Source organism: Dermochelys coriacea, chromosome 1 (genome assembly GCF_009764565.3).
Source record: "Dermochelys coriacea isolate rDerCor1 chromosome 1, rDerCor1.pri.v4, whole genome shotgun sequence".
NCBI classification, from domain to species: Eukaryota; Metazoa; Chordata; order Testudines; family Dermochelyidae; genus Dermochelys; species Dermochelys coriacea.
Window position 1 is genome coordinate 114,822,840 of NC_050068.2, and position 24,328 is coordinate 114,847,167.

Genomic DNA, 24,328 nt, shown 5'->3' on the forward strand with positions numbered 1-24,328 from the left:
TACAGAGTCTCAGCCAGTGGCTGAATTCCCAGTGTAAACAAAGAATCACATTTCAATGACAGATAAAACAACAAATAAAACAAAAGGTGAAGGCCTTAGGAAATAGTTTCCTTTTGCATTTTCATTAAAGGAGTTTATGGTCTTCCTCATCGTAGTAACCAATACTGAAAACATTACAGAGTATTTCTCATTACCTACAGTATGTTGCTCAAATATTTTTTCTTCTTAGACCAAATTCAGAATACACAAATTCCATATTTACACTATTTCACCTTACTAAACCAACATGACTACCACTCAAGGATAAATCCAGTACTCCATCTTGACATAATATCGGTTTTATTACAATATCCAAAAAACTGGGTATGCAAGAATTTGAGATCTCAAGATCCCTTCTTCAATCTCAGGAATGTGCCATCTCAAGACTGTATATTTAAACCATAAAGGAGTTTAAATGTAAAGAAAAGAGAAAATGCATTTTCTTCATAAACATTCTGTGTGTCTCCTACTACCAATCCCACCATCCTCTGTAAACCCTGAAGATTTTCTCTATAAAGCAAATATATATAGATCTATATATATAATAGTGTTGGTAGCCCGCCCGCCCCACCCCAAGATCAGTTTTTATTAATCTTCTGTATTAGTGTCAACAATCAGCTACAGATACATATTACTTCGAGAATTAAATACATAATTGTTTAATTCAAACAAGCAGAAGGGCAAGAGGAAAAAGCATTATGTGGATGGCACATTTGGTTGTAGATTACCAAAACATTCAGACTTTACAATTCAATGATTCTTTCTCTAGCAATCAATGTAAAAAAGAAAATTCCTCTCTGTTGCAATTACAGACCAAAATACACTAGATAGTTTTCTTTTACTACAATCTTACCATAGTAGATTAAGAAGTACTATTACAAAATGCTTTAATTAGTGTACTCTTTACAAAGAGTTAAAGAGGCAATGTAATAGCAGAGTACAGTGTAAAGAGTGCTTCTAGGAACTAGGAATTTTTGTAATATACTACTTGGTAAGCAAAATAGCTACAGAATTCACTGCCACAACTGTTATGTCTACTATATCTCACTTAATTAGCTGCAGCTTCAGTGCATTCAAACTGTGCCCGATGTCTCTCAAATGAACAGTTCTGTCAGCATGAGCAATTTGAACAGATTAACACTGTTTTGAATTGAAAACACCCCTCTTTTATTGGAACTAACTATGTAAACGTACACAGAAGAGGGGAGTTTAGAACTCAGGCATGAAAGTGAGTGCTTACAACGCCCATTTAAGTGAAATTTTCAACCTGTGGGGAGGTCATCTGAGATTAACAGAACCGAAAAGATAAAATAGGCAAACAAAACAAATCCAAACCAAAAAAGGACAACAACAACCAACAGAGCAAACACTTTGGAAAGAGCCCATTCTTTAAGCCAGCTTCAGGGAGTAGATTGCTCTGCTCTATAAAAGTGAATTAGGACCTAAGGCTTGAAAGTTATAAGAGGCCTAGGTGGCATAGTCTATCTTCAACGTCACTGAAGTGCTTTCACAAGATATAACTTTTCCCCATGTTCACTGGTGAAGATGGGAGCTTTTTTGTAGTGTTCCACCAATTCATCCATTGAATGAAATCGACGCTGGCCAATACAATAGACATTGTCCACAAGCTGCACCTTGAAATGTTTGTTCTTCCCTGATGCCTTTAGAGATACTGAGAAGTCACTGGGCTGTTGAAAGAGAGAGAGAGAGAAAAAGAATTATTACAAAGTGGTCAAAGAGAACACACAAATTTGTGGTTGAAGGAGCAAACTGTGATATAAAGTAACTACAATATATTCTATTCTTTGTTCCACAGTATGGTGCTTTAGCTATTTAAGAAATCCAAATTCTATTATTCAATAAATAATTTCCCACATTATTAATATGTGAGGTAAATCGTCAGTAAAATACATAGTCTAAAGTAGCAAGTTACATGACTAAATTGCAAATAGTGCAAAAATTACTGGCTCAAACTAGCATCATAAGAATGACAAGAACAGAAAAAGACTTGTGTTATATATGGTTTCTTCTATTGATAAACTCTCCCTAAAGTCAATATTCTTATTACAATATTGCTTGGCTGAGGTGAGGCACAGAGGGGAAAATTCCCACAACTTTTTAAAATCATGACCACCAGAGGGCCTTTCTTGCTCTGTGTTTCAAAAGAAAAAAAACTTTCCACCCTTTAACTTAATTAAAAAATATATGAGGAACAGTTCTTGTTTATTTTAATTTTAAGAAAATAGTATAGGACATAGAATACACATTTACAATACAAATCACCCAAATATAATATTAACCATGTACAGTGAAATTAATTTTTTTAACTTAAAAATTATTTGAAAGATAAAACAGAACTATTCCATTTACTATTTTTAACATATAGCAACTTTTTCCATGCACCAGCACATGGATTGCTTTGGTACATAGCACTAAAGTGAACATAAATAAATGGCTGCAAAATTTCTCCATGTCTGCAACATTTCCCCCTGCTCACACATGGTTTGGCCACTCCTCCATCCTACTGCTGCTCTATTTTAAAAAGTAATTGACAATACGAATTTTTAAAAAAAGAATGAACTTCCAATTTGTAGTTTTTATTTCATTTAACGTTCATTACATTTAATACTAATTCAAACTTTAAATTCTTCCCAGTAATTTTGGACCCAACTGTTGAAGTTGGGCTCTACTGCAGTATAAATGTTTAATAATTATAGCAACATTTATATAAATCAAAAGTTACATAGTGAATGTCCACCTGACTATACCTCTAAGGTCTGGTCTACACTACAGAGTTAGATTGACACAAGGCAGTTTATTTCGACATAATTATGGAAGAGTCTACACTTAAATTTCGCTCTCTCTGATGTAACTGCCCCTCTACGCCAACTTAACTCCACCTCCATAAACGGCGTAGAGTTAAGTTTGAAGTAATTAGGTCAAAGCAGTATCAGCGTAGACACTGCATTGCTTACGTCGACTGTTACTGGCTTTCAGGAAGTGTCCCACAATACCACACACTGACAGTACAATCAATAAAAGCGCTCCTGGAGAGGACATAAACTGCTGACACAAGGAGCAAAGTGTGGAAAAGCATAAGCGATGTAATTACTGCAGCAGCTCTATGCCGATGGAAGCTAGTTTGACTTAATTTTGTAGTGTAGACATGGCCTAAGTTTAGTTTTCTATCAATGTCTCCGGTAAAGAACATAATCAAAGCTCTTATGGTATATCAAACAAACATCACTGTGAATGCATTCTATATTCTAAGTCCTGTGTACTTAATGACACAATTAGACCAGGTTAGCAACACATGGCAACAACAACTATTTTCTGTGGCAACAACTCCTAAATTCCACAACAACATTAATTTATTCCCTTGTCATGAAACACCATTTATTCCAATCCTCCAGTCCCACACAAAAACAGAACTATGTCTATTTTAACTGAAAATTCTTATTGGCATAACATTCATGAGAGATTATTTTTGACAGTGACTACTTTTGTTGATGGGTTTTCACTATGCTCTCCAGACAGCTGAACTCCAATCCCTGGGACTTTGCTCCTGTGATGCTGTCCAAGCAGCCGGGTTCAGGCCATCCCTCTGTCTGCATGTGTCAAAGATATGAGGAGGACAGGAGTGCAGAGCTTGTAGATGGTTTTACATCTCATTTCCCTGGATCTAAGGCTTCAACTACTGCACTATTCCCCAGCCAGTCTAACTTGCCAGTGCACAGCTGTGCAGAGAATGGTAATTCAGTTTTATTGAGGATTTTGATATTTCACAATTTAGTTTTGTTCCAATTAGAAATGAAAACCAACATTTTCTAAATTCTCTACTAAAGAGTCCTCCAATGTGGTCTGCTGAGGAGCTGGGCAGGCAAGCTGGCAGGGTTCTGGCGGATTGTTGCCTGAGTTCAACTGGAACTTTGCTGAAATTGAACCATCTCAGTGAAACCTTTAACTTTTAATGAATCCACAAATTCTGATGAACGTTTCATTTGAATTTTTCCGACTAGCTCTACTTGCCAGCATAAATTCTTAGATTCCATTCCCCATCTCTCCCCCTGCACTCCCTGGCTGTAAATTGTAGGTTAGCTCTGGCTCTAACCCCCTCCTGCCTGAGCTCAAAGGAACAGTGCAGAGGTTTCACTGTAATCTGATTAACTCCCCCTAGTGAGGAAAACTGGAAAGCAAGAGACAGTTGCAGGCCAGTCCTGACCAAGAAGGGAAACTGAATACAAAATACCAGCAGCTTGCCTGCAAAAGCCAGATGCTGTGGAACTGCAGAGTCCAGGGGCCCTGACTGAATGAATAGGGCAGTTCAGTTTTCAGAGCTATTGTTGCAGGCTCTCTGCAATGTATTGGTTTCAAATCTGTTAGTGATTTGAAGATCATCTTCTTGAATCATAAAAACTAGAAACATTCATTTAAAAAAAATTATAGTGGAGTCTCTGGAGCACGATTTTGCAGCAAGGGATGAATTCTGCTGAAAATTCTGTGACTGCTGAATCACAGAAGTGTCATCAGGCACTGGATAGCATGCCACTAACTTTACTTTAAATATTAAAACTAACAACATAGGCTTGTAGGAAACAATTCAGTAGGGCTAGCATGGAAGGGAGTAATAGAACACTAGTTTGTGAGAGTCTGAGAAACAAGACCAAACCTTAATATTAAAGTCCTTCTAATTCTTTCTTCTGTAGGTAACACCTAGGCAAAACTCATTTAAAAATACTAACTGAAAAAAATCCCTATTACAATTGAAGACACAGGAATAAACAGAATGCCAAAATATGGAACTGAAAAAGCTACATCATGTCTGAAGCAAAATCAACAACCAAGCTAATCCTTTTGTGCATTGTGGAGATTTAGTGCCCTCCTATTTGGTGCAGTGTTGTTATCAGAACCTCAAAGCTATGATCTCAAGTATATATGTCAAAGCTCTTTACAAAGGTGGGTAAGTATTGTTATCTTTATAAAGATGAAGAACAGAGAGGTTACGACAGTGAGTCAGTGGCAGAACTCAGAACAGAACATATGCCCTGTGATTTTCAGTCCTATGCCCGAGCCACTGGCCCACACTTACTACCATGTCATGTAACCACACAAACTCCAGTATGTTATTGCACTACCACCACACTGCTTTGCTTTTTCTGACACTTGAAATACAGTTGTGATTGAATACTCAATATTTCACATTTTTTCCAAGTCCCAAAATTGCTAATTAGATTTTTGTATAATAGAAGAATTTAGCATTGCTTATTTTTCACCACAGCATGTTGTAAAGTTGCACCCTTTTGATGAACTCATCATCTTAAAACTGTGGAACAGCCTGTTTAACTCTCTTGTGAGAGCCATCATCTGGTACAAAGAGATGGAAGAGCTTGAACAGCTGTTGGAAAAATGTTAAACCCCTTTATTGGCCTCAAATTAGTGAGTAACAAGAATACAAGAAGAATCTGTGAAAATAATTGGACTTGTATTTATTTTGGGTCCTTCTCGCTACAAATATACAAGATAAATATTTAGAGAATGTTTTATAAAATATCTGTGTAAACTATTGCTCTTTAATCTTAATACTACCATGCTACAGTGTGGTGGTTGAATGCAGCCTGAATTGGTTCCCTGCTGTCCTTGGATTTGTTCCAAGTTTGTTTGTTCATTTTAAAAACTGTTTTTTGGCCATTCTCTTTCAGCTTCTGGCAGATTTTCTCTCTTCTCCCACTTGAATTAACTGCTACATTTAGATGGCTTGCATACAAACCTCTCTTGCATAAAAGCCTCAGAACTTGCATACACCCCTTAAAAGCACATTACAAGTAAATCTGTGTCTCTAGAATCTGTAAGGTTGTCTGGTGATTATACAGCATAGAATCACGGCAGGGAGCCTGTGAGTGTTTCTCCCCCATCAGGGATTTACCTGAATTTCCCCATCACCACCACCCCTTCCCCCCCCACCCCCAGTGGTCAACAGTATACACTTTAAAAGCATATGCAATAGATGATAAAACATTTGTACCTGAAAAAGCATAATAGGTTTGAAAAGCATGAACAGAGAACTAGCTGCCTCACATAGCTGTTTTTTTTATGAGAAGTTCAGTGCGTTTGTTTTGGCGATGTTGGCCAAGCTTAATAATTTCAAATTATTATTTGTAAGCAAGGTCTGAATGACCTCTCCCTGACAGCTAGTGATGAGCTGGAGGGTGGGTTTGGGGGAAGGCTTCGGGACCAGACTATATTTAAATGAACATACCTATTCTGCCTAGGTATCCAGCAGACAGAGCTGTGTTGCCCAAATGATCGATTTTGGCTAGAGTTGGGTTACAAATCACTTACTAGCCTTTCCGTAACTGGTGTTCTTCGAGATGTGTTCCCCTTTCCAAGTTTGGTGACTCTCAAGCAGTACCATAGGAGATCAGAGTTCATGGACATGCTGACCACAACATAGCTCGACCAAAACTGGCATCATCTCTAGCTTGCTGGGTGATGGTGTAGTGGGAAGAAAACGTACGTACTGATGACCAAGTCACCTCTCTGCATATATCCTGGATCAGCACCTGGACCAGGAAAGCTCCTGAGGAAGTTTGTGCCCTCATAGAATGGGCCGTCACTATAGCCAGTGGTGGACCCCCGCCTGCTCGTAGCATGCGTGAATGCACGATGTGAGCCAGGATGAGATCTGCTCAGCCAAAATAGGAAGGCCTTTCATCCTGTCTGCTACTGCCACAAACAGCTATGTAGATCTATGGCACAGTTTTATCCTCTCAATGTATAATATCAGGGTGCATCTAACGTCCAGTGTGTGGAGATTTTGCTCCTTCCTGTTTGAGAGGTTTCAGGGGAAAAAACAGCAGAAAAATAGCCTGATTACTAGGGCCCTACCAAATTCATGGTCCATTTTGGTCAATTTCACAGTTACAGGACTTTAAAAATAGTAAATTTCATGATTTCAGATATTTAAATCTGAATTTCATGGTGTTATAACGGTAGGGGTCCTGACCCAAAAGAGGACTGTGGGGGACTCGCAAAGTTATTATAGGACGGTTGCGGTACTGCCAAGTTTACTTCTGTGCTGCTGCTGACGGGAGTGCTACCTTCAGAGCTGGGCTGCCAGAGAGCAGTGGTTGCTGGCCAAGAGCCCAGCTTTGAAGGCAATGCTGCTGCCAGCATCAGCACAGAAGTAAGGATAGCACGGTATGATATTGCCACCTTTACTTTTGCGCTGCTGCCTTCAGAGCTGGGCCTTCGGTCAGCAACCGCCACTCACTGGCCGCCCAGCTCTGAAGGGAGCAGCGCAGAATAAAGGTGGCCATACTGTGACACCCCTACGATAACCTTGCGACTCCCCCCATCCCCTTTTTGGGTCAGGATCCCCAGTTTGGGAAACACTGATTTCCCATGTGAAATCTGTATAGTACAGGGTGAAAGTACACAAAAGACCAGATTTCATGGTCCACGACACATTTTTCACGGCCGCGAATTTGGTAGGGCCCTACTGATTATTGTGAAACTGCAAAACCACCTTCGGGAGGAACGCAGGGTGAGGGCAAAGCTGTCTGTGTACAGGGGTTCTGACGTAAGGGCCCTGATCTGAGACTCTCCTGGCCAAAGTGAGCCATCAGAAAGGCCATCTTCCAGAAAAGGTACAACAGGGGGCATATTTCCAGCGGCTTGAACTGAGGCCCCATGAATTTTGACAAGACCAGGTCGCATGGGGAAATGGGCTCCCGAATCTGAGGGCACAGTCTTTCTAGACTCATGAGAAAATGAACAGACATCTCATTTCAGAAAATCGATCAGCCATTCATGGAATGCTGAAATCGCTGCCAGGTGTACTTTAACTGATGAAATTGCCAGACCTTGTTGTTTCAGATGCAGCAAATACTCCAGAACAGCCAGCAGAGATGACTGTGCGGGCAAGAGACCTTGCTGGGAAGACCAAATGGAAAAGCGCTACCACTTGGCAAGGTATGTAGCTCTGGTAGAATGCTTCCTGATACCTCGCAAAACCTGGTGGACTTGCTCTGAACAGGTCAACTCCTTAGGATTTAGCCATGGAGCTTCAAAGCTGTCAGGTGGAAGGTGTCGAGGTTTGAGGAGTATTTGATCATGGTCCTGCGATATCAGGTCCAGGAGGAGAGGTATCAGCATCAGAGTCAATACTGAAAGCGTGTCGAACCAGTGTTGGCGGGGCCAGCCTACGGCTATGAGAATGACTTGCGTTCTGTCTCGCTTAATCTCCAGTAGGACCTTATGCACTAGAGGAACAGAGGGGAAGTTGTAGAACAGATGTCCAGTCCAAAGGAGCAGGAAAGCGTCTGTGAGTAAGCCCGGGCTGTGGCCTTGCAGGGAGCAGAACTGGTGACATTTTGTGTTCTGACCGGTGACAAACTGAGCACCAAGTACAGGTGATGGCGACTGGGTGAGTACACTGAGGCCAGCCAAGCTTAAAGCGATCCGAGGCGTTGCCTCGCATGCTGCACTACTTACGTTGACGCATCCACGTGGCCTAAAAGTCTAAGGTCGAAATGGGTTGTCGTGACCGGGTGGGCCTTGACTCGGGCTATTAATTACACCATTGTCTGGATGCAGGCTTCTGGGAGGAAAGCCCTGCCTGTGACGAATCAAGCACTGCTCTGATAAACTCTATCCTTTGTACAGGGACAAGGGTAGACGTCTGCTCATTTATAAGTGGGCCCAGCACCTGAAAGGTCGACTGAATGGAAATGGATAATGGCTTCCACCTGGGCCTGGCCTTTGACCAGCCAGTTATCGAGATACGGATAGACTTGTACCCCTCTTCTTCTCCTCAGGAAGGCTGCCACTACTGCCATGCATTTCATGAAAACCCTTGGGGCTGCTGAAAGGCCGAACTGTAAATTGGTAGTGAATTTGATTTACAATGAACCTGAGAAACCTCCTGTGGCCTTGGAAAATCGAGATGTGGAAATAAGCGTCTCTTGAGTTAAGGGTGGCGTACTAGTCCCCCGAATCTAGGGAGGGGATGATGGAGGCCCTGGAGATCATGCAGAAGTCAGCTTTTTGAGATAGTTGTTGAGATGGCGCAAGTTTAAAATGGGCCAGAGATCCGCCTTGGCCTTTGGAATTAGAAAATGCCGGGAGTAAAACCCCTTCCCTCTTAAGTCCCAAGGAACCTCCTCCACGGCTCTCACTTGGAGGATGGCTTGCACCCCCTGCACCAGAAATTGCTAATGAGAAGGGTACCTGAAGAGGGATGGGGAGGGAAGGAATGTGTGGGGAGTGGAAATAAACTAGAATGTATAACCCCTTTCTACAGTGTTTAGCACCCAGCACTCCATGGTGATAACAGACAATGTCATGCCAAAGTGGGACAGGTGGTCCGAAAACAAAAGGGGGACAGGATCAAGTGGCACGGGAACTGGTATAATGACCTCGGGCATCCCATCAAAAGTTCTGTTTGGCTGCCCCCATGTATCTGGGCAGGCCAGGTAGAGACCCTGAGGTAGACAGGGGGAACTGCCTGTGTTTAAAACACCTGCTTTGTTTCTTTTGCAGGTCCTGATGGGGCGGTGGAGCTGAGAAATGGTTGGAGTGCTGGGGCCTGAAGTGCTTTGTTGAAGGCTTCAGGGTGTAAAGACTCAGGACTTAAGGTTTGTTCTGGAGTCTTCCAGGCCATGGAGCTTCGCATCTGTTTGTTCTGAGAAGAGTGAAGCATATTCAGGTGAAGGTCCTGAATCGACTGCTGGATCTCTGTTGGCAGTCATGAGGTCTGGAACCAAGAGCATCTGTGCATGACTACTGGAAAAGCTAAGGATCTAGCCACCAAGTCTGCTGCGTCCAGGGCAGCCTACAGGAAAGTCCTGACTACAGACTTCCCCTCTTCGACCAAAGAAGAGAACTGCTGCCTGAATTCCTGAGGAAGCGAGTCCTTGAATTTCAACATAAAGTCCCAGACAATGAAATCGCATCTCCCCAGCAAAAGCCTGCTGGTTGGAGATGTTGAGCTGTAGAGCCCCTGTAGAATAAAGCTTTCTACCAAAAAGGTCTAGTCTTTTGCCTTGGTGGTCACAGCTTGTTGCCCTTGTCTGTCTCTCTTGTTTGCCACTGAGACCACCAGGAACCCAGGAGGGGGTGGGAGTACAAGTACTCATACCCAAGAGAGGGACCAAAATACTACTTTTTTGGCTCTTTTTGAGGTGGAAGGCAGGGAGGATGGGGTTTTCCCACAGAGCTTTAACTGGCCCATGATGGCCTTAGTGAGAGGGAGAGCCACCTTCGACAGGGCTGCCGCAGTCAAAATATTGACCAGGCTGTGGGAGGGCTCTTTAACTACCTCCATTTCCAGCCAGAGGTTCAAAGACCACTCTTTCAAGAGCTCCTAATGAGCTCTGAAGTCATCATGGGGAGGTGACATGCCCATCCCTGACACTGCCTCATCTGGAGAAGAGTATGAGGAGTTCTGCAACAGCAGGGGTGATCCTCTTCTTCGCCTGCTCTGATCCGATCCTGAGGATTGGTCCTGGGTTTGGTACCGGAGTCCGGGTCCAGTGCTGCTCGATGGGCCAGAGGTGCTCTCCTCTCTGAAACCACCATATATTAGCGCCTGGAAGAGAGTTCCTGCATTGGAGAAAAACCCAGAGTTTCCAAAATGGCCATTGCATCTGCGTAGGCCAGTGCCCAAGCATTTGGGCATACCTCTGCACATGGATCCACAATCGGATAAGTTGATGGGGGGAGGGCGGAGGGGGGGGCACGGACAACTAGGAACGGTTTCTTGGATGGGGATACAATTCCATTTCTGAGTCCGACAATGAGCCTTCCTCCAGGGACCATGGAAGGAAGATACCACTGGGTGCTGGGGAACGTGACAAGTCGGGAAGACCTGTGTCGAGGACAGCAGGGACGGTTTCCTCCTTGACAGTACCAAATGGGAGTTCAGGGCAACATGTTCCATTCTGCTCCCTGGCACCACCGTCACTGATTCTTGTACTGCCATCGCCAGCAGTACCGAAAGTGCCCGTTAGTCTCTGGCTGCAACAAACACCTCCGAGGTAGACAGCACCACGATCCAGCTGGTCCCTCTGGTTGATCCAGAACCAGACTCAATGGACATAAAGGACAGAGTTAACGGTATCACCTTCAGAATCAGAGGAGTGGCCAAACTCAGGTCACACTCCACTGTCTCCCCACACTTGACTTTCCTCAGAGTTGGGGAACACCCTCTCTCAGCCAACAGTGTCTTATGTTTTTTCTTCGGCACAGGTGATGGGTGAATGGTGCAGAGACTCTCATAATGGGAGGAGCACTCTGCACTGATGCCAACGTACTCAGTGCTAAGTCTGACCAAACTGGCTACGACAAGAGTTGGGATGCTGATTCCAACAGGAGGGACTTCAACCTTGTCTCCAGGCCTTTCTTAGTGCAGGTCTTGAAGTCCAGGCAGCAACCCCTGATATAAGTCTCTCTCAGGCACTTCAGACAACCGGAGTGCGAGTCGGTAACTGGCATAGATTTGCTGCCGGAGGCACAGGGCTTGAAACCAAGAGACCGAGGCACGTCCCGTATTGGGAGCAGACGAAGACTCCGCTAACATGGTGAAAATGCCAACTAACTTTGTACAACAAGTTCACAACTGTCCAAACTAGAAATAAAGAACTGGGACGAAAGAAACAAAGGGAAGGTAGTAAACTAAGACCACAGAGAAGAGTCTTCCACTGAGGAGAGCTTGCTGAAGCAAGAAGAGCAGTTCCAGTGACCATCACAGGCGAAAAAAAGAAACTGAGAAGGCGCGGTGTTGGCTGGAGCCCTTATGAACGCACAGCACCAGAGGGCACCAGAGCTAACCCGACGGGTACCAGAGAGGGAAAAATTTCTGGTGACTGCTCACGGTGCGCACACACCTCACATGGAATGGACATTGCAAGCACTCAAAGAAATATTGTACACTCACTGTAAAGGGCGGGGTGGGAAAAAATTATAGTTATACCTCTCTAACCCTTTTACTGGTCTTTCAAACTCCCAATTTCTGCCCATCTAGTCTAGGTCTTAGATCTTAATGGCCAACACTATAACAGGGTTCAAAAAAGAAGTAGATAAATTCATGGAGGATAGGTCCATCAATGGCTATTAGCCAGGATGGGTAAGGAATGGTGTCCCTAGCCTCTGTTTGCCAGACCCTGGGAATGGATGACAGGGGATGGATCCCTTGATGATTACCTGTTCTGTTCACTCCCTCTGGGACACCTGGCATTGGCCACTGTTGGAAGACAGGATACTGGGCTAGATGGACCTTTGGTCTGACCCAGTATGGCCGTTCTTATGTTCAATCTCCCTTCACTGTCTTACCCCTCCCCTCCACTCTCAACTATCATCCATAACTTCATTCACCAATTTATCTGCAAAAAGAAAAGGAGTACTTGTGGCACCTTAGAGACTAACAAATTTATTAGAGCATAAGCTTTCGTGAGCTACAGCTCACTTCATCGGATGCATTAGGTGGAAAAAACAGAGGAGAGATTTATATACACACACAGAGAACATGAAACAATGGGTTTATCATACACACTGTAAGGAGAGTGATCACTCAAGATAAGCCATCACCAGCAGCAATTTATCTGCGCCGTTGATGCACACATGAAACTCTCCATGCATTGAGACTCCCCCTCCTGCCTCACATCCACCATCACCAGGCTCAAAGGCCCCTCTTCAACAGCTCAAAACCTCTCATGACAATATTGCTTCTCCAGGTGAAGCAGCAACAATTATGACAGGGAACTATTGTAGGAACAGGCAACTTGTGCAAGGAACCTTATATTCTACTTCACTGGCTCTCAACCTTTCCAGACTTTCCAAACCTCTTTCAAAAGTCTGATTTGTCCTCTGAACTCCCAAGTTTTACCTCACTTAAAAACTTACAAAATGTGATATAAAAATATATAAAATACATAAAAATACAAAAGCGTCACAGCACACTATTACTGAAAAATTCATATTCTCATTTTTACCAAATAATTATAAAATAAATCAATTACAATATAAATATTGTACTTACATTTCAGTATACAGAATATAGAGCAATATTAACAAATCATTGTCTATGAAATTTTAGTTTGTATTGACACCGCTAATGCTTTTTATGTAGCCTGTTGTAAAACTAGGCAAATATCTAGATGAGTTGATGTACCCCCTGGAAGACCTATGAGTACCTCCAGCGGTACACATACCCAGTGATAAGCTGCCAAAATCTTAACAACTGGTTTCCTATAAAAAGTTCTGCTTTAAGGGATGTGCCCCAGTATGCATTTTTTGTACCAACAGGGTTACCATACGTCCGTACTTTCCTGGGAGGAATTTTTAAATTTTAAATCCTGGACGGCGATTTAAGAACCAAAAAGCCTGATCTGTCCGGGAAAATACGGATGTATGTTAACCCTGCCTAAAGTTCTTTTTTAAAAAGATAGGCTTGAACTAGAAATGAGCTCCATTTCACATGTGTGGGTCCCCGCCACTCCCTGGGGGTGTGCTAGGGTGACCAGATGTCCCGATTTTATAGGGACAGTCCTGATTTTGGGGTCTTTTTCTTATAAAGGCTCCTATTACCCCCCACCCCCTGTCCTGATTTTTCACACTTGCCCTCTGGTCACCCTAGGGTGTCCACACGTGTGGGTCCCAGCTGCTTCATGCCCCCCTCATTGAAGCAGGTGTGCAGGGTTACTGCCCTGGGAACTGTAGGGCACCAGTGGACATGGGGCCAGCTGCAGACAGGGACGTGGGGCAGGGCTAGCTGGAAGCTGGGGGTGTGGAGCTGGCTGCAGGCAGGGCAGGAGGTGCGGAGTTGGCTGGAGACAGGAGAGTGCAGGGTTGGCTGGAGGCAAGGGGGTGAGGGGCTGACTGGAGGCAAGGGCTGGCTGCAGGCAGGACACGGGGGTGCAGGGCTGGCTGGAGACAGGGGCCGGTTGCGGGCAGTGCAGGGGTGTACCAGAGGCTGATACTGGCAGGGCGTGCAGGGGTGGCTGGAGACAGGTGCGGGCAGGGCAGGGGATATGGGGCTGGCTGCGGGCAGGGCAGGGGGTGCGGCAGTGCTGGCTATGGGTAGAGAGTGCTGGGGTGGCCGGAGATGGGCTGGTGAGGGCAGGGCAAGGGGTGAGCAGGAGTTGGCTGGATAAAGGGCAGGGGGTGCATGCAGCAGGGGCTGGTTACGGTCAGGGGATGTGGGGGTGGCTGGAAACAGGGGCTGGCTGTGGGCAGGGGGCAGCTGGAGACAGGCTGGTGCAGGAAGGGCAGGGGGTGCGACAGCAGCTGGCTGTGGGCAGAGCAGGGGGTCCGTGCGGCAGGGGCTGGTGCGGGCAGGGGGTCCGGGGGTGGCTGGAGACGGGGGCTGGCTGCGGGCAACGGGGGCGGGGGCGGCTGGAGGCAGGAAGGAGGTGCAGGGGGTGGCTGGAGGCAGAGGCGGGCTGCGGGCAGGGTGGCGGGTACCCATGGGGAGAACAGCGGGACGCAGCCCAGGCCCAGCCAGGGACCCACCAGGCAGCAGCAGGAGCCCAGGGCTAGGGGTCGGGGGAACAGCAGCAGCAACAGGGCTCATGCCCAGGGCCAGGTGGCAGCCCACATGGCTCTCGCAGTGCAGCGCCCGGAGGAGGAATTACATCACTTCCCAGCCGGAGCCCATCAAAGCCTCAGCGCCCCCTGCAGGGAAGCAGGTTAACAACCAGTTATAAAATTTAAATGCTTCAAAATTTAACAACCAGTTCATGCGAACCGGCTCCAGCTCACCACTGCATATACCCCTGGTTTAGAACCACTGTTCTACCTCAGCAGGGGTGGAATTAATCTGAACTCTACCGAGCCATATGATTGCATACGATGGAATTTTTTCCCAATCTTCTTTTTAAAACCACTGATTTATGTATTTCACATGGTAGGAAAAGTCTGCTTAAAAACGAGGTTTCTTAGTAGTTGTTTTTTAAGTTAAAAACCACTGTAATCTGTCAATTATGGGATGATGAAAAATATAAAAGACTCCATGTTTTAGTCATTTGTCACATTTTGCCTGCTTCTGTCACACATCTGCCGGTCTGAAACTGGCAAAGGGAAGCCCTATACTCTGTGGGGCAAACCAGAATTAGTCCATCAGAATCCTGCATTCCCTCCTCTCTCTCTCCTTCCTTTGCTGACTGCATTGCAGGGAAAAGTGTGTAGTAGCTCCAGCCACACTAGAAGTCCCCCAGTGGCAACCAGCTGTACTAAATCCTGAAATTTATCAGCCACACTGCAGAGTACCTATAAAATGGCCGATAGCTAAGGCATTATTTGTAGAGTTTAGCCCCATTAGTTCTTAATGACTAGCTTCCCCTGGAATGGTCCCATAATTACAAGGTTAATGTTCTGCAACAGGAGGAAAGTGTGACCATAGCAGCCTTCATGGTTTTCAATGGGCCAGAGAAATAAGTAAACGATGTTTTTGGTTCTAATAAAACTAGTTCATTATTAAATAGTTTACCCAGGTCACAGCTACATTACAGTCTCCATCTTAATTTATAAATCATCAACACAGCTGCACTCCTCTGGGAACTAAGCATGTGAGAGCTGGGGACAAAGCATTCTCAGTTGAAAGGATCCAGCTGTGGAATGATCTTCCACAAGATATTAGACACATCCAGTCTTTACGAAATGCTTCAAAGCCTATCCTTTTTGATGAAGATTTTCCACCATAAACAGAATAATATTCACATCAGCTGCCACATGCACTCCCCTCCAAAAAACCCCTAACCTATCCCAAGCAGAGATTTTCATAACCCGTAATGGGGAAGAACCAAAGACCCAAAGAAGTCCACGAAAAGCTATTTCAGGTACATAAGGCTCTCAGATACTACGGTAATGAGTAGCAGTAAAAAATCCTAACATAGACAGGTCTGAAAATATGGGAGAAACTATAGTAAAAGGATGGTCCACATTGATAGGACCCCTTCAGGGTGGAAATCTATGTCCACAGCTTGAAGAGGCTCCTCCAACAAGTGGAATCATACAACATGATGTAATGGGAATTTTTGGTACTACAAAGAAGTACTACAAAGTATATCCACTGAAAATTAGACACCACCCAAGAATTTTAAAATTATTTTAAAAATATTTTTACTCTATCATAAGCCTGTGGAAGCTTGAAACAGATGATACTTTACCCATTTCCCTCTCAACAACATGTATGCACCCTGGTTTACTATATGGTTTCTAGAATTTATTAAAAGAACAGCTGTTGTGAAGAATGTGTTAAAACTTATATAAAAAGAATGATACACGCAAGAAGATAAATTAAGGAAGGTCAAATTTGGAATGAAATTACTAAGGGCTTGTCTACATTGGCAAGTTTCTGTACAGTAAAGTAGCTTTTTGAACTCGAACTTCAGACGTGTATACACTTCCAAGCCACTTTGTGCACAGAAACTCCACAGTTGTAGCGCTGCAAAAAAACCATCTCAATGAGAGTCATAAGGCTACTTGCGCAGAGGCTCCAGTGCTCTATTGCCAGTGTGAACACTTGATTGCTTTCTGCACTGTAATTGGCCTCCAGAGGTGTCCCATAATGCCTCAAGTGACCACTCTGCTCATTGTTTTGAACTCGGCTGCCCTGGAGACATGCGCTCCTCTCCTTTCAAAGCACTGTTTCTGACAGCCATTGTGTGCTGTGCTGATCTGCTCTGGGACACAAAGCAAACCATTAATGTGGAATGCTAGTGCTGTTGAACACAGAGGGAATGTGTGCGTGTGTGTGAGTGAGATTGCAGTGCAGAGAGCCCAGGGAAGGAGGTGGGAGCTGATGTCAGGGTTTCCTCCTCCCCCTGCCTCAGGACTGGTTGTTTCCTGCTGCTGTCTGAACTTACAAAACAGCATGCTGACACACACACTCTGTCCCCCAAAACATACCATCTCTCTTCCCCGCTCCATACACACACACATTCCCTGTCACACACTCCCCCCTCCCCACTTCAGTTGAAAAGCAGCTGGCAATGTAGTAGGATGCCCATAGAACAATGGGATTGGGAAACATACATCCCCATGAGGCATTGCAACCCCTTCCCAAAGCACCCTGCAGCCAGTTGCACAGTGGGATAGCTACCACAATGAACTGCTGTCTTTGCCGTTGCAAGAGCTACTAACATGGATGCGCTCCAGCGTCACAAGGAGCACAGTGTGGACACGCAACAGCTGTTTAATTCCAGCGTTTTAATAAAAGTGGTATAACTTCTGGTGCAGAAACTTGCCAGTGTAGAAATATCTTAAATCTAATGCGTAACAAAAATATAAATTCCGAAATGATACTAAACCAAAGGCAGACATACACATCCCAACTACAAAAGTATAGTTCTCTGTTTAAAGAAATGTAGTATCTGTAACAACAGACTGAAGCATTTTGATTAGATAGAGACCAGCATTGAAGAGAGAATGGAAACCTTAATTCAGAAGAAGCCTGAACCTAAACTTTCTGTGTAGTGCTGTAGCAATCATGTTTTGTTGAAGAGCTTAGTAAATTCCATGGGGTTGTCCAATGAGACTTGTATGGGGGCACTGACTTACAGCTGACTAACTTGACTATACCTTGACTGAGTCTTCGTATGCCCCACAAGTGATAATCTTACTGCAGAGTGTGAGAACCACCATGTGGCAACCATACTGGACACCAATTGATCAAATAAGAGGTCATTAAATAAAAAGGCTAATGTATTTTCTATATTTCAAATCGAAGTCAGAGTGTCTTTTTAGACCTCGACAACAAAAAAGAGCTGTAACACAATGGTCATTATGGGGCAGCACGTAGCCACGTTAGTAAACGTTGCAAAAGTGTTTCTGTTTAGCAATATTTTCAAACTGCTGTAAAATCCATATGCACAGTCAGATCAGCCTGAAAACTGGTATGCTGGTTCAGGGCCTAGGATAGAATTTGTGGTGCATAGTTGGGGCTAGACATTCCAGATATACAGCCCCAAACCCAATTTACATATTTTTTAAAAAAATACTTTTCTGTAATACTTTGTTGTGTAGAGATAATTTTTATCTTATGGGCAGAATCCACATAAAATAGAGAAAGACCTACAAAATATCCATCACCCTAGAGTATTGACCACTGGGGACTGGGAGCCAGAATACCATGAGCCTCAAGTTCTCTTCTTTCAATGACTGCTGTTAATATTTCTGTGCACTTCATAGCTTTTATTAACTAAGGCTGTATATCCTCATGACAGCAACAGACAACTATTATTCCCCACATTTTGCAAATAAGGTAACAGAGAGGCTGCACAAAGTCATGTCTAGAAAATCTGGGACAAGAAACAGAAACTAACAGTCCAAGAGAGGCAGAGTTAAGTTGTGAAGCAGCACATTTTGATGGGTTTCCCCCAGAGAAGGAACCAAAACCCGGTAGTCTACCAGGAAAAACCCTTAGGTTGCGAGGCCTGAAACCTACACAGACAATCATTTTGCAAGACATCATCTGTACGTCATCAATACTCTGTGTATGAAATGAGAATTACAGGGAGTGGAAATACTTGTCAGCCTCTACTTCTCCTAACCACAGTAAGAATAAAGTAGCAAATGTGTTTCAGAAAATAAAACAATATTTTGCGAGAGTTTAATTAAAAAACAAAAGAAAAATGTTGAAGCAATTTTTAAAAACTATTTTCTTGCCTTTAAATCATTCCCTTGACACCAACAATCTTATTGGCAGAAACAAGGTATGCCAGCAAACCCCAACTTAAAGTATACCACTGAGTAAAAAAAACCAAACTCCAGTAACCTCAAGAGTAGATTTATACTTACTATAGGGCAGAGATCAGCAACCTTTGGCACATGGCCTGCCAGGGTAAGCCCCCATTTTAAATTAATTTTTGTACTCAGAGTAAGTGTGGTAAATTTGGGGAGGATATGCTGTATTTTTCATACCTAACAAGAGAATCCCTGCTTTAAGTTCAAAATGGAATTCAATCTTTACTAGGGAATTATGACTAGTAACTCCACAATAGTACACAAACTAGTTCACAATTATTGTGTTTCATTCCAAAGATGGTTGCACCTCAGTAGTGAATGAAGTGACCCCAGTGTATAGCAAAAATATCAGTTACTAAAGTTTGTAAATTGCTTACTTCTTTTGGGACAGACACTCACTGTACTAATGTAAGGTAATTATTAACTATCATCATTGCTACTTCAAACATCATACGGTAGTTTTGTTTATTTATATGAAGCTCCTAATAAAAATTCAAGTGTTGAATGTCACTTACCGAAGATTCACTATCTCTAACAAGGAAGTCCCCTTCCACTCCCCTCTCATTTAGGGCACATTCTGCTTGATGCCGGGTAACATTCCCATAATACCACTCTCTTCCAGCAAACCGTCCTGTAGAAGATGGCCCTGTATAGCTTATCGGAGGTGGATGGGACGTGTTAATGGTAGGACCATCACTTAAGATTACTACATAGTTTTTAGGAACAAGACCAATTTGCCCTCGGGAATTTTTACATTTCCACCATTCTGGGTCATTTTCTGGTTTTTCAATGACTTCCATTGTTTCCCCCTTTTCAAAATTGAGCTCTTCCTCTGTGACGGAGCTGAATGGATACAGTGTCTGAACAACGTGAAGTAGTTTTGAGCTCTGACCATTACTCATGGATGCACCTTTCCTTAAACTTAGAAAACTTGGGGAATCTGCAGTTGCTTCCTCAACTTCCTCCACCACATAGTTCGAAGGAAACCAGCCAATCTGTCCATTGTAGCTACCTCTCCACCAGCCGTCACTGCACTTTTCCATAACAATGACTCGGGATCCTTTAACAAGGGACAGCTCATCCTCCCTCTCTGCCACATAGGCAAATTTAACGTAGGCGGGGATGTTAAGGTCATAAATCCGATCTGCACTGCTACCGTTGGATGGATATTCTGCATCTGTACTAGGAGTAGGTGAGGCATCTCGTGCACTTGTCTTCCTTTTTGTTTTACCCAAACCTGTTAAATAAAAAGAGAAATTTCTAGTAAGCATGCAGGATATAAACAGAAAAAATTTTAAAAAAACATTTAGTCTCTATAATGCATAACTATAAAATTAGCCAAGGGCTTTCCCCATCGTTAACAAAAATGTTACACATACAGGTCATAACTATGACATTGGACACAGACTGTCAGGAAATATCAATGTCTTAATATTTTAAGAAATTACTGTTTGTCTATTGGTAAACTGAGAAACACAGAGTGATGAAAGACACATCATTTACATAAGCAATTAGTCCTCCAGGGATGTTATGTCTTCTAAAATCCAGGCAGTCTATCATATCTTTTAATTTTAACTATAATCACTTAAATTAGTTTGGAAAAAGGTAAAAATAAAAAAAAAGTTAGCACAGTGCAAAAGGTCCTTCTGAACAAACTACATTCTGCCCCACTTCATTCTTCAGTCTCCAACCAACTTCATCTGAAACTATCTAACTGACAAGTTTCCTGTTGAATTGTGCACCTAGAATGTTCCAGGTATGAGTGTTCCAGGTGGAGTGACTTCAAGTAACCCTCAGGTTCTATAATTTTCCAAGAAATGTACATTTTGAATTACCTTCAATGATATCAGGAAATGGAAAATATATTTAAAAAGGAATGAAGTTGTGTGTGTATGTTTAACTGGAGATTTTTGGCATTGGTGTGGTTTCTCAGAATGTCAATCAGAAAATTCCAGAGTTCTGCAGACATTATCATTTTCAAACATCTGTACTAAAGACTGCCTAAGTATATAAACAGACTGGTACAGAATAGTAGTAACTTGCTCTTCTGAATTTCAAATGATTTAATTAAATTCTGATGTTATTTATTAAGATGGAACGCTAATACAGCACAAGCCAGCCAGCATTCAGAAATCAAACACAATGGACAGAAAAAAAGGTGATGCAAAATCTAACAATTTTGTACTTTTCTCTATGCTCCAGGATCCTATAATGAGCATTATTCAACTAGCAGGGAGCAATTTATCTAAGATGACATGAATATAAACTGTCTATGAAACATGCAATGAAAATCAAAAGTGTGGCAGTGTTTTTTTTTAAAAAAAGGTCTCATCAGAAGCAGCCATATATGTAATTTAACTGTGATTCCAATACCAATTTTGCTTGACCACATCATTTGCTAAATTGCTCTGTTTGTAATTAAGCAAAGTGCTTGTCTAGTGCAAATAAACCCACCTGGTATATTCTTACAGGTTATTCTTTTGAGCAACATACATAAACGTCTGCTAAACTGAGTATATTTAGGCAGCTTCAAAAAGAGAAAGAAATTAACTGGTTAAACTGATCTAACTAAGATCAAGAACTATAACTTTTGACTGAAGAACATTCCAAGAATTGCAAAAGGCTTCTCTGACCTGTTCCAGGTGGTTACCCATTCCCTGTTAGAGCCTGCTCATCCAGCTTTCACTCCTGCTAACCATATCACTTCAGCTGGAAATGAGTGGCTGTGCTCCTTGGCAAGATGACAGCAGAGAGACCAGTTTATTGCCCTGTGGGATACAACATGATAACAGCACTTCTACTCTTTGAGCAAACTCCAGTAGGAAGTTGGCTAAGGTCCAATCTCTGATGAAAAATTCCAATCTCAGCTATTTAGCAGTGACTGTCAACCAAAAGAATACAAGAACTAAATGAAGTTAATTAGGGAGGTTATGTACAAACAAAACATTTGTTACTATATAGAAAAGCTGAACAAAATGCAAGTCTGAAATTAATGACCTCATTACTTCTTCACGCACAAATGTAATGACTGAGATGTGATTTAACAGCCCTCCCCCCCCCAAAGAAATCCATACTAGTACTTGAGATTTCAAAATATTTATCCCTATTACTTCTAGGAAACCTTAAGTTCTGCTACTAAAGTATAGGAAAACTTATCTAAAATTTTCCTTTCTTGAGTAATAAGGTCTACAGATACAGGAAAGTGGGAATTCTGCTCTATGCACAGACTTGGAGGCAGACCAGATATGTTAATCAGAGGCATTGTGGCTCCACTTCTGAGAAACCGCTAGTTGAGACACTTCCATAAGCCTAGGAAAAACTAAGCACTCTAAGGAAAATTAAGCACTTAGACAAAGCAGTAACTTGACCTTTGAAAGTCGGAACTGACAGGCATAACCCAAGTTCATTTTGAAGAAATCTGAGAATCTGTGGTACCCATGAAGATGATTTGGTGGGGGTGTCATTTGTCCTGGGACCGATGGTTAAAGCTCAACCAGGCCCTGAAATATGCTGAGTTTGTAGATTTATTTTTGGAAGCTAAAGTTGTGGATATCAGCCCTCTGAACAACCTCTTTGGCTTAAGAGGCTCTGTTCCAGAACTAGGCAGCTAGACTCACACGGTTTGGATTTTGATGCATGATTGGCCTTGTAATATCATAACCCTTTAGATGGAAAACCAATGTGCGGGCTTTGTACCCTGTCAAGGAGACGAGAGAATCAAGGTCTCCATGGCCAGAAAGATATACCAGAATTACCAGTGCTGCTTCTCTTCTGATAATCTTCAGCATTCTGCTGAGGAGACAAAAAGGAAAGGAAGGCATAAAAGAGTCTCCTTTGGCTATCTTCACAACAAAACATCTGTTGCCTTGGTTCTGTGATCTCAACTGGAAAGAGAAAAAACACTGAAACTTCATGATTCAGGTGGAAGACAAACAGATCTGTTGCTGTGAGACTAAATTTCTTTACCAGGAGATGTACACCTCTAGGTGTAAAACCATTCTGGATGATCTGACTTTTCCGTGATGAGCCAGTCAGCCGTAATATTCAATTTTGCTTTGGCTGCACATTTTCCTTTTCCCAAGTCCTCAGGAGGTGAGCTTCTCTTTGAAGGACTGTAGACTTTGTTTCCTTTGTCTGTTTACGTATGGGGCCGTAGTTTGCCCACCTCTGCCTTAAAGGATTGGCAGCTCTAGTTTACAGGCACAATAGGGTTAAGACAAAACATAGGTGGCTGGCCCCATTTGAGGAGGAGCTTCAACAGAAGGGCCAGGAGCAGATTCTTGTCTGCTCCAAGACCCTCACAGCACCAAACCAGGCTCTGGAGTGTCTCAGAACCATGGTTCCCACAGCACTGAGATACTCTCTTGCACCTGAGGGGACAGCTACTCCAAAGAACACTTCAACAGAATTGAGGGCATCAAGCCCAAAAAGGAATCATCAGTGTCTGGCACTGACAACACTGCTGAATCCTCAGAGCCCCTTTATTAACACCTCTAATGGGAATCTGTTCATAATCCAGGGAAATGGTGGATCAATCCTACAATCCAATGGGCACCTCAGAGCAGAGGACAAAACCAAATGGCCTGGACCCAAGGAGGCCCTTTCTTTGTCAAAAATTGTATGTTCTGAGGAGGCAAACCACAATAAGCCCCAGCTAGTGAGTTTTTCCTTCCAGCACCTTGTTACTTCTTTAGAGCCACTGAAAGTCAGGGCAGAATTTTCCAAAGCTCAAAGGGGTCTGGATCTTGGAGTCTGCAGTATCTTATGAAGTGATCTTTATAGGCCACCTTCTTTTGAGATGGACCCCTAGTCTGCCTGCAAAGATTCAGCAGGCTTTGGCACCAAGATGGGTTTCATAGCCACACCACTTTGTACTCAGAAACCCTTTTTTAACGAAGGCCTCTAAGACTGCACTCTTAATGCACCCCAAAGGAGAATATTTTGGACTCTTGTTTGGTGGCCCTTTTTCTCTTTCAAAAAAGGACTTTGAGAACATGACCATCTGAACCAGGCTTTCTGACATGGCAAGATATGCATACCTTAAAACTTTGGGTTTTTTTGTTATATCTGCCTTAATGGTTAGATTGATAAAGTTGCTTGGTTTATACAAAAAACCTTGAAGTTACTACTAAATGAACCTACAAGAACTATACAGAAATTAGAATTAACAGCTTTCCTCACTACTGCACAGCACAAGGGAGACAGAGGTACCTGGCAGACAGAGAGGATCTGGAGGACCATTAGGATGGGCTATTTATATGCTTGAGTTCAGAGTGGGGATAGCATGTCCTTGACCCAAGGAAGGTAGGGCTTGAGGAACATCACATTTATCGAATGTAACTTCAAAAGAGATTCTATGATTAGGCCTGCTTTGGCTGGGAAGGGAGCAAAATGACTGCAAATTTTCCTTTTCCCAAGTCATCAGGAGGGGAGCTTCTCTTTGAAGGACTGTAGACTTTGTTTCCTTTTTCTGTTTACATATGAATGACTGAGGTATTGTCTGTTATGATCAGCACTTGAGTTAAGTCCAGATATGGGAGCAAAGCCT

The 24,328-nt window shown here is 43.1% G+C and overlaps 1 protein-coding gene across 6 annotated transcripts in view; it reads right to left on the reverse strand.

The window, feature by feature from the left end:
- Positions 1 to 322: 322 nt before the first annotated feature.
- The window catches only part of NCK2 (NCK adaptor protein 2), a 152,604-nt gene continuing 128,598 nt past the window's right edge, over positions 323 to 24,328 (reverse strand). For all 6 annotated transcript variants that reach the window (XM_038379985.1, XM_038379974.2, XM_043511432.1 and 3 more), the window contains 2 exons: positions 19,296 to 20,017; positions 323 to 1,727 (listed from right to left, as the gene is read on the reverse strand). In XM_038379985.1, coding sequence (XP_038235913.1) covers positions 1,533 to 1,727; positions 19,296 to 20,017 — 917 coding nt within the window. In that variant the 3' untranslated portion in view covers positions 323 to 1,532. The remainder of the gene's footprint in view (positions 1,728 to 19,295; positions 20,018 to 24,328) is intronic.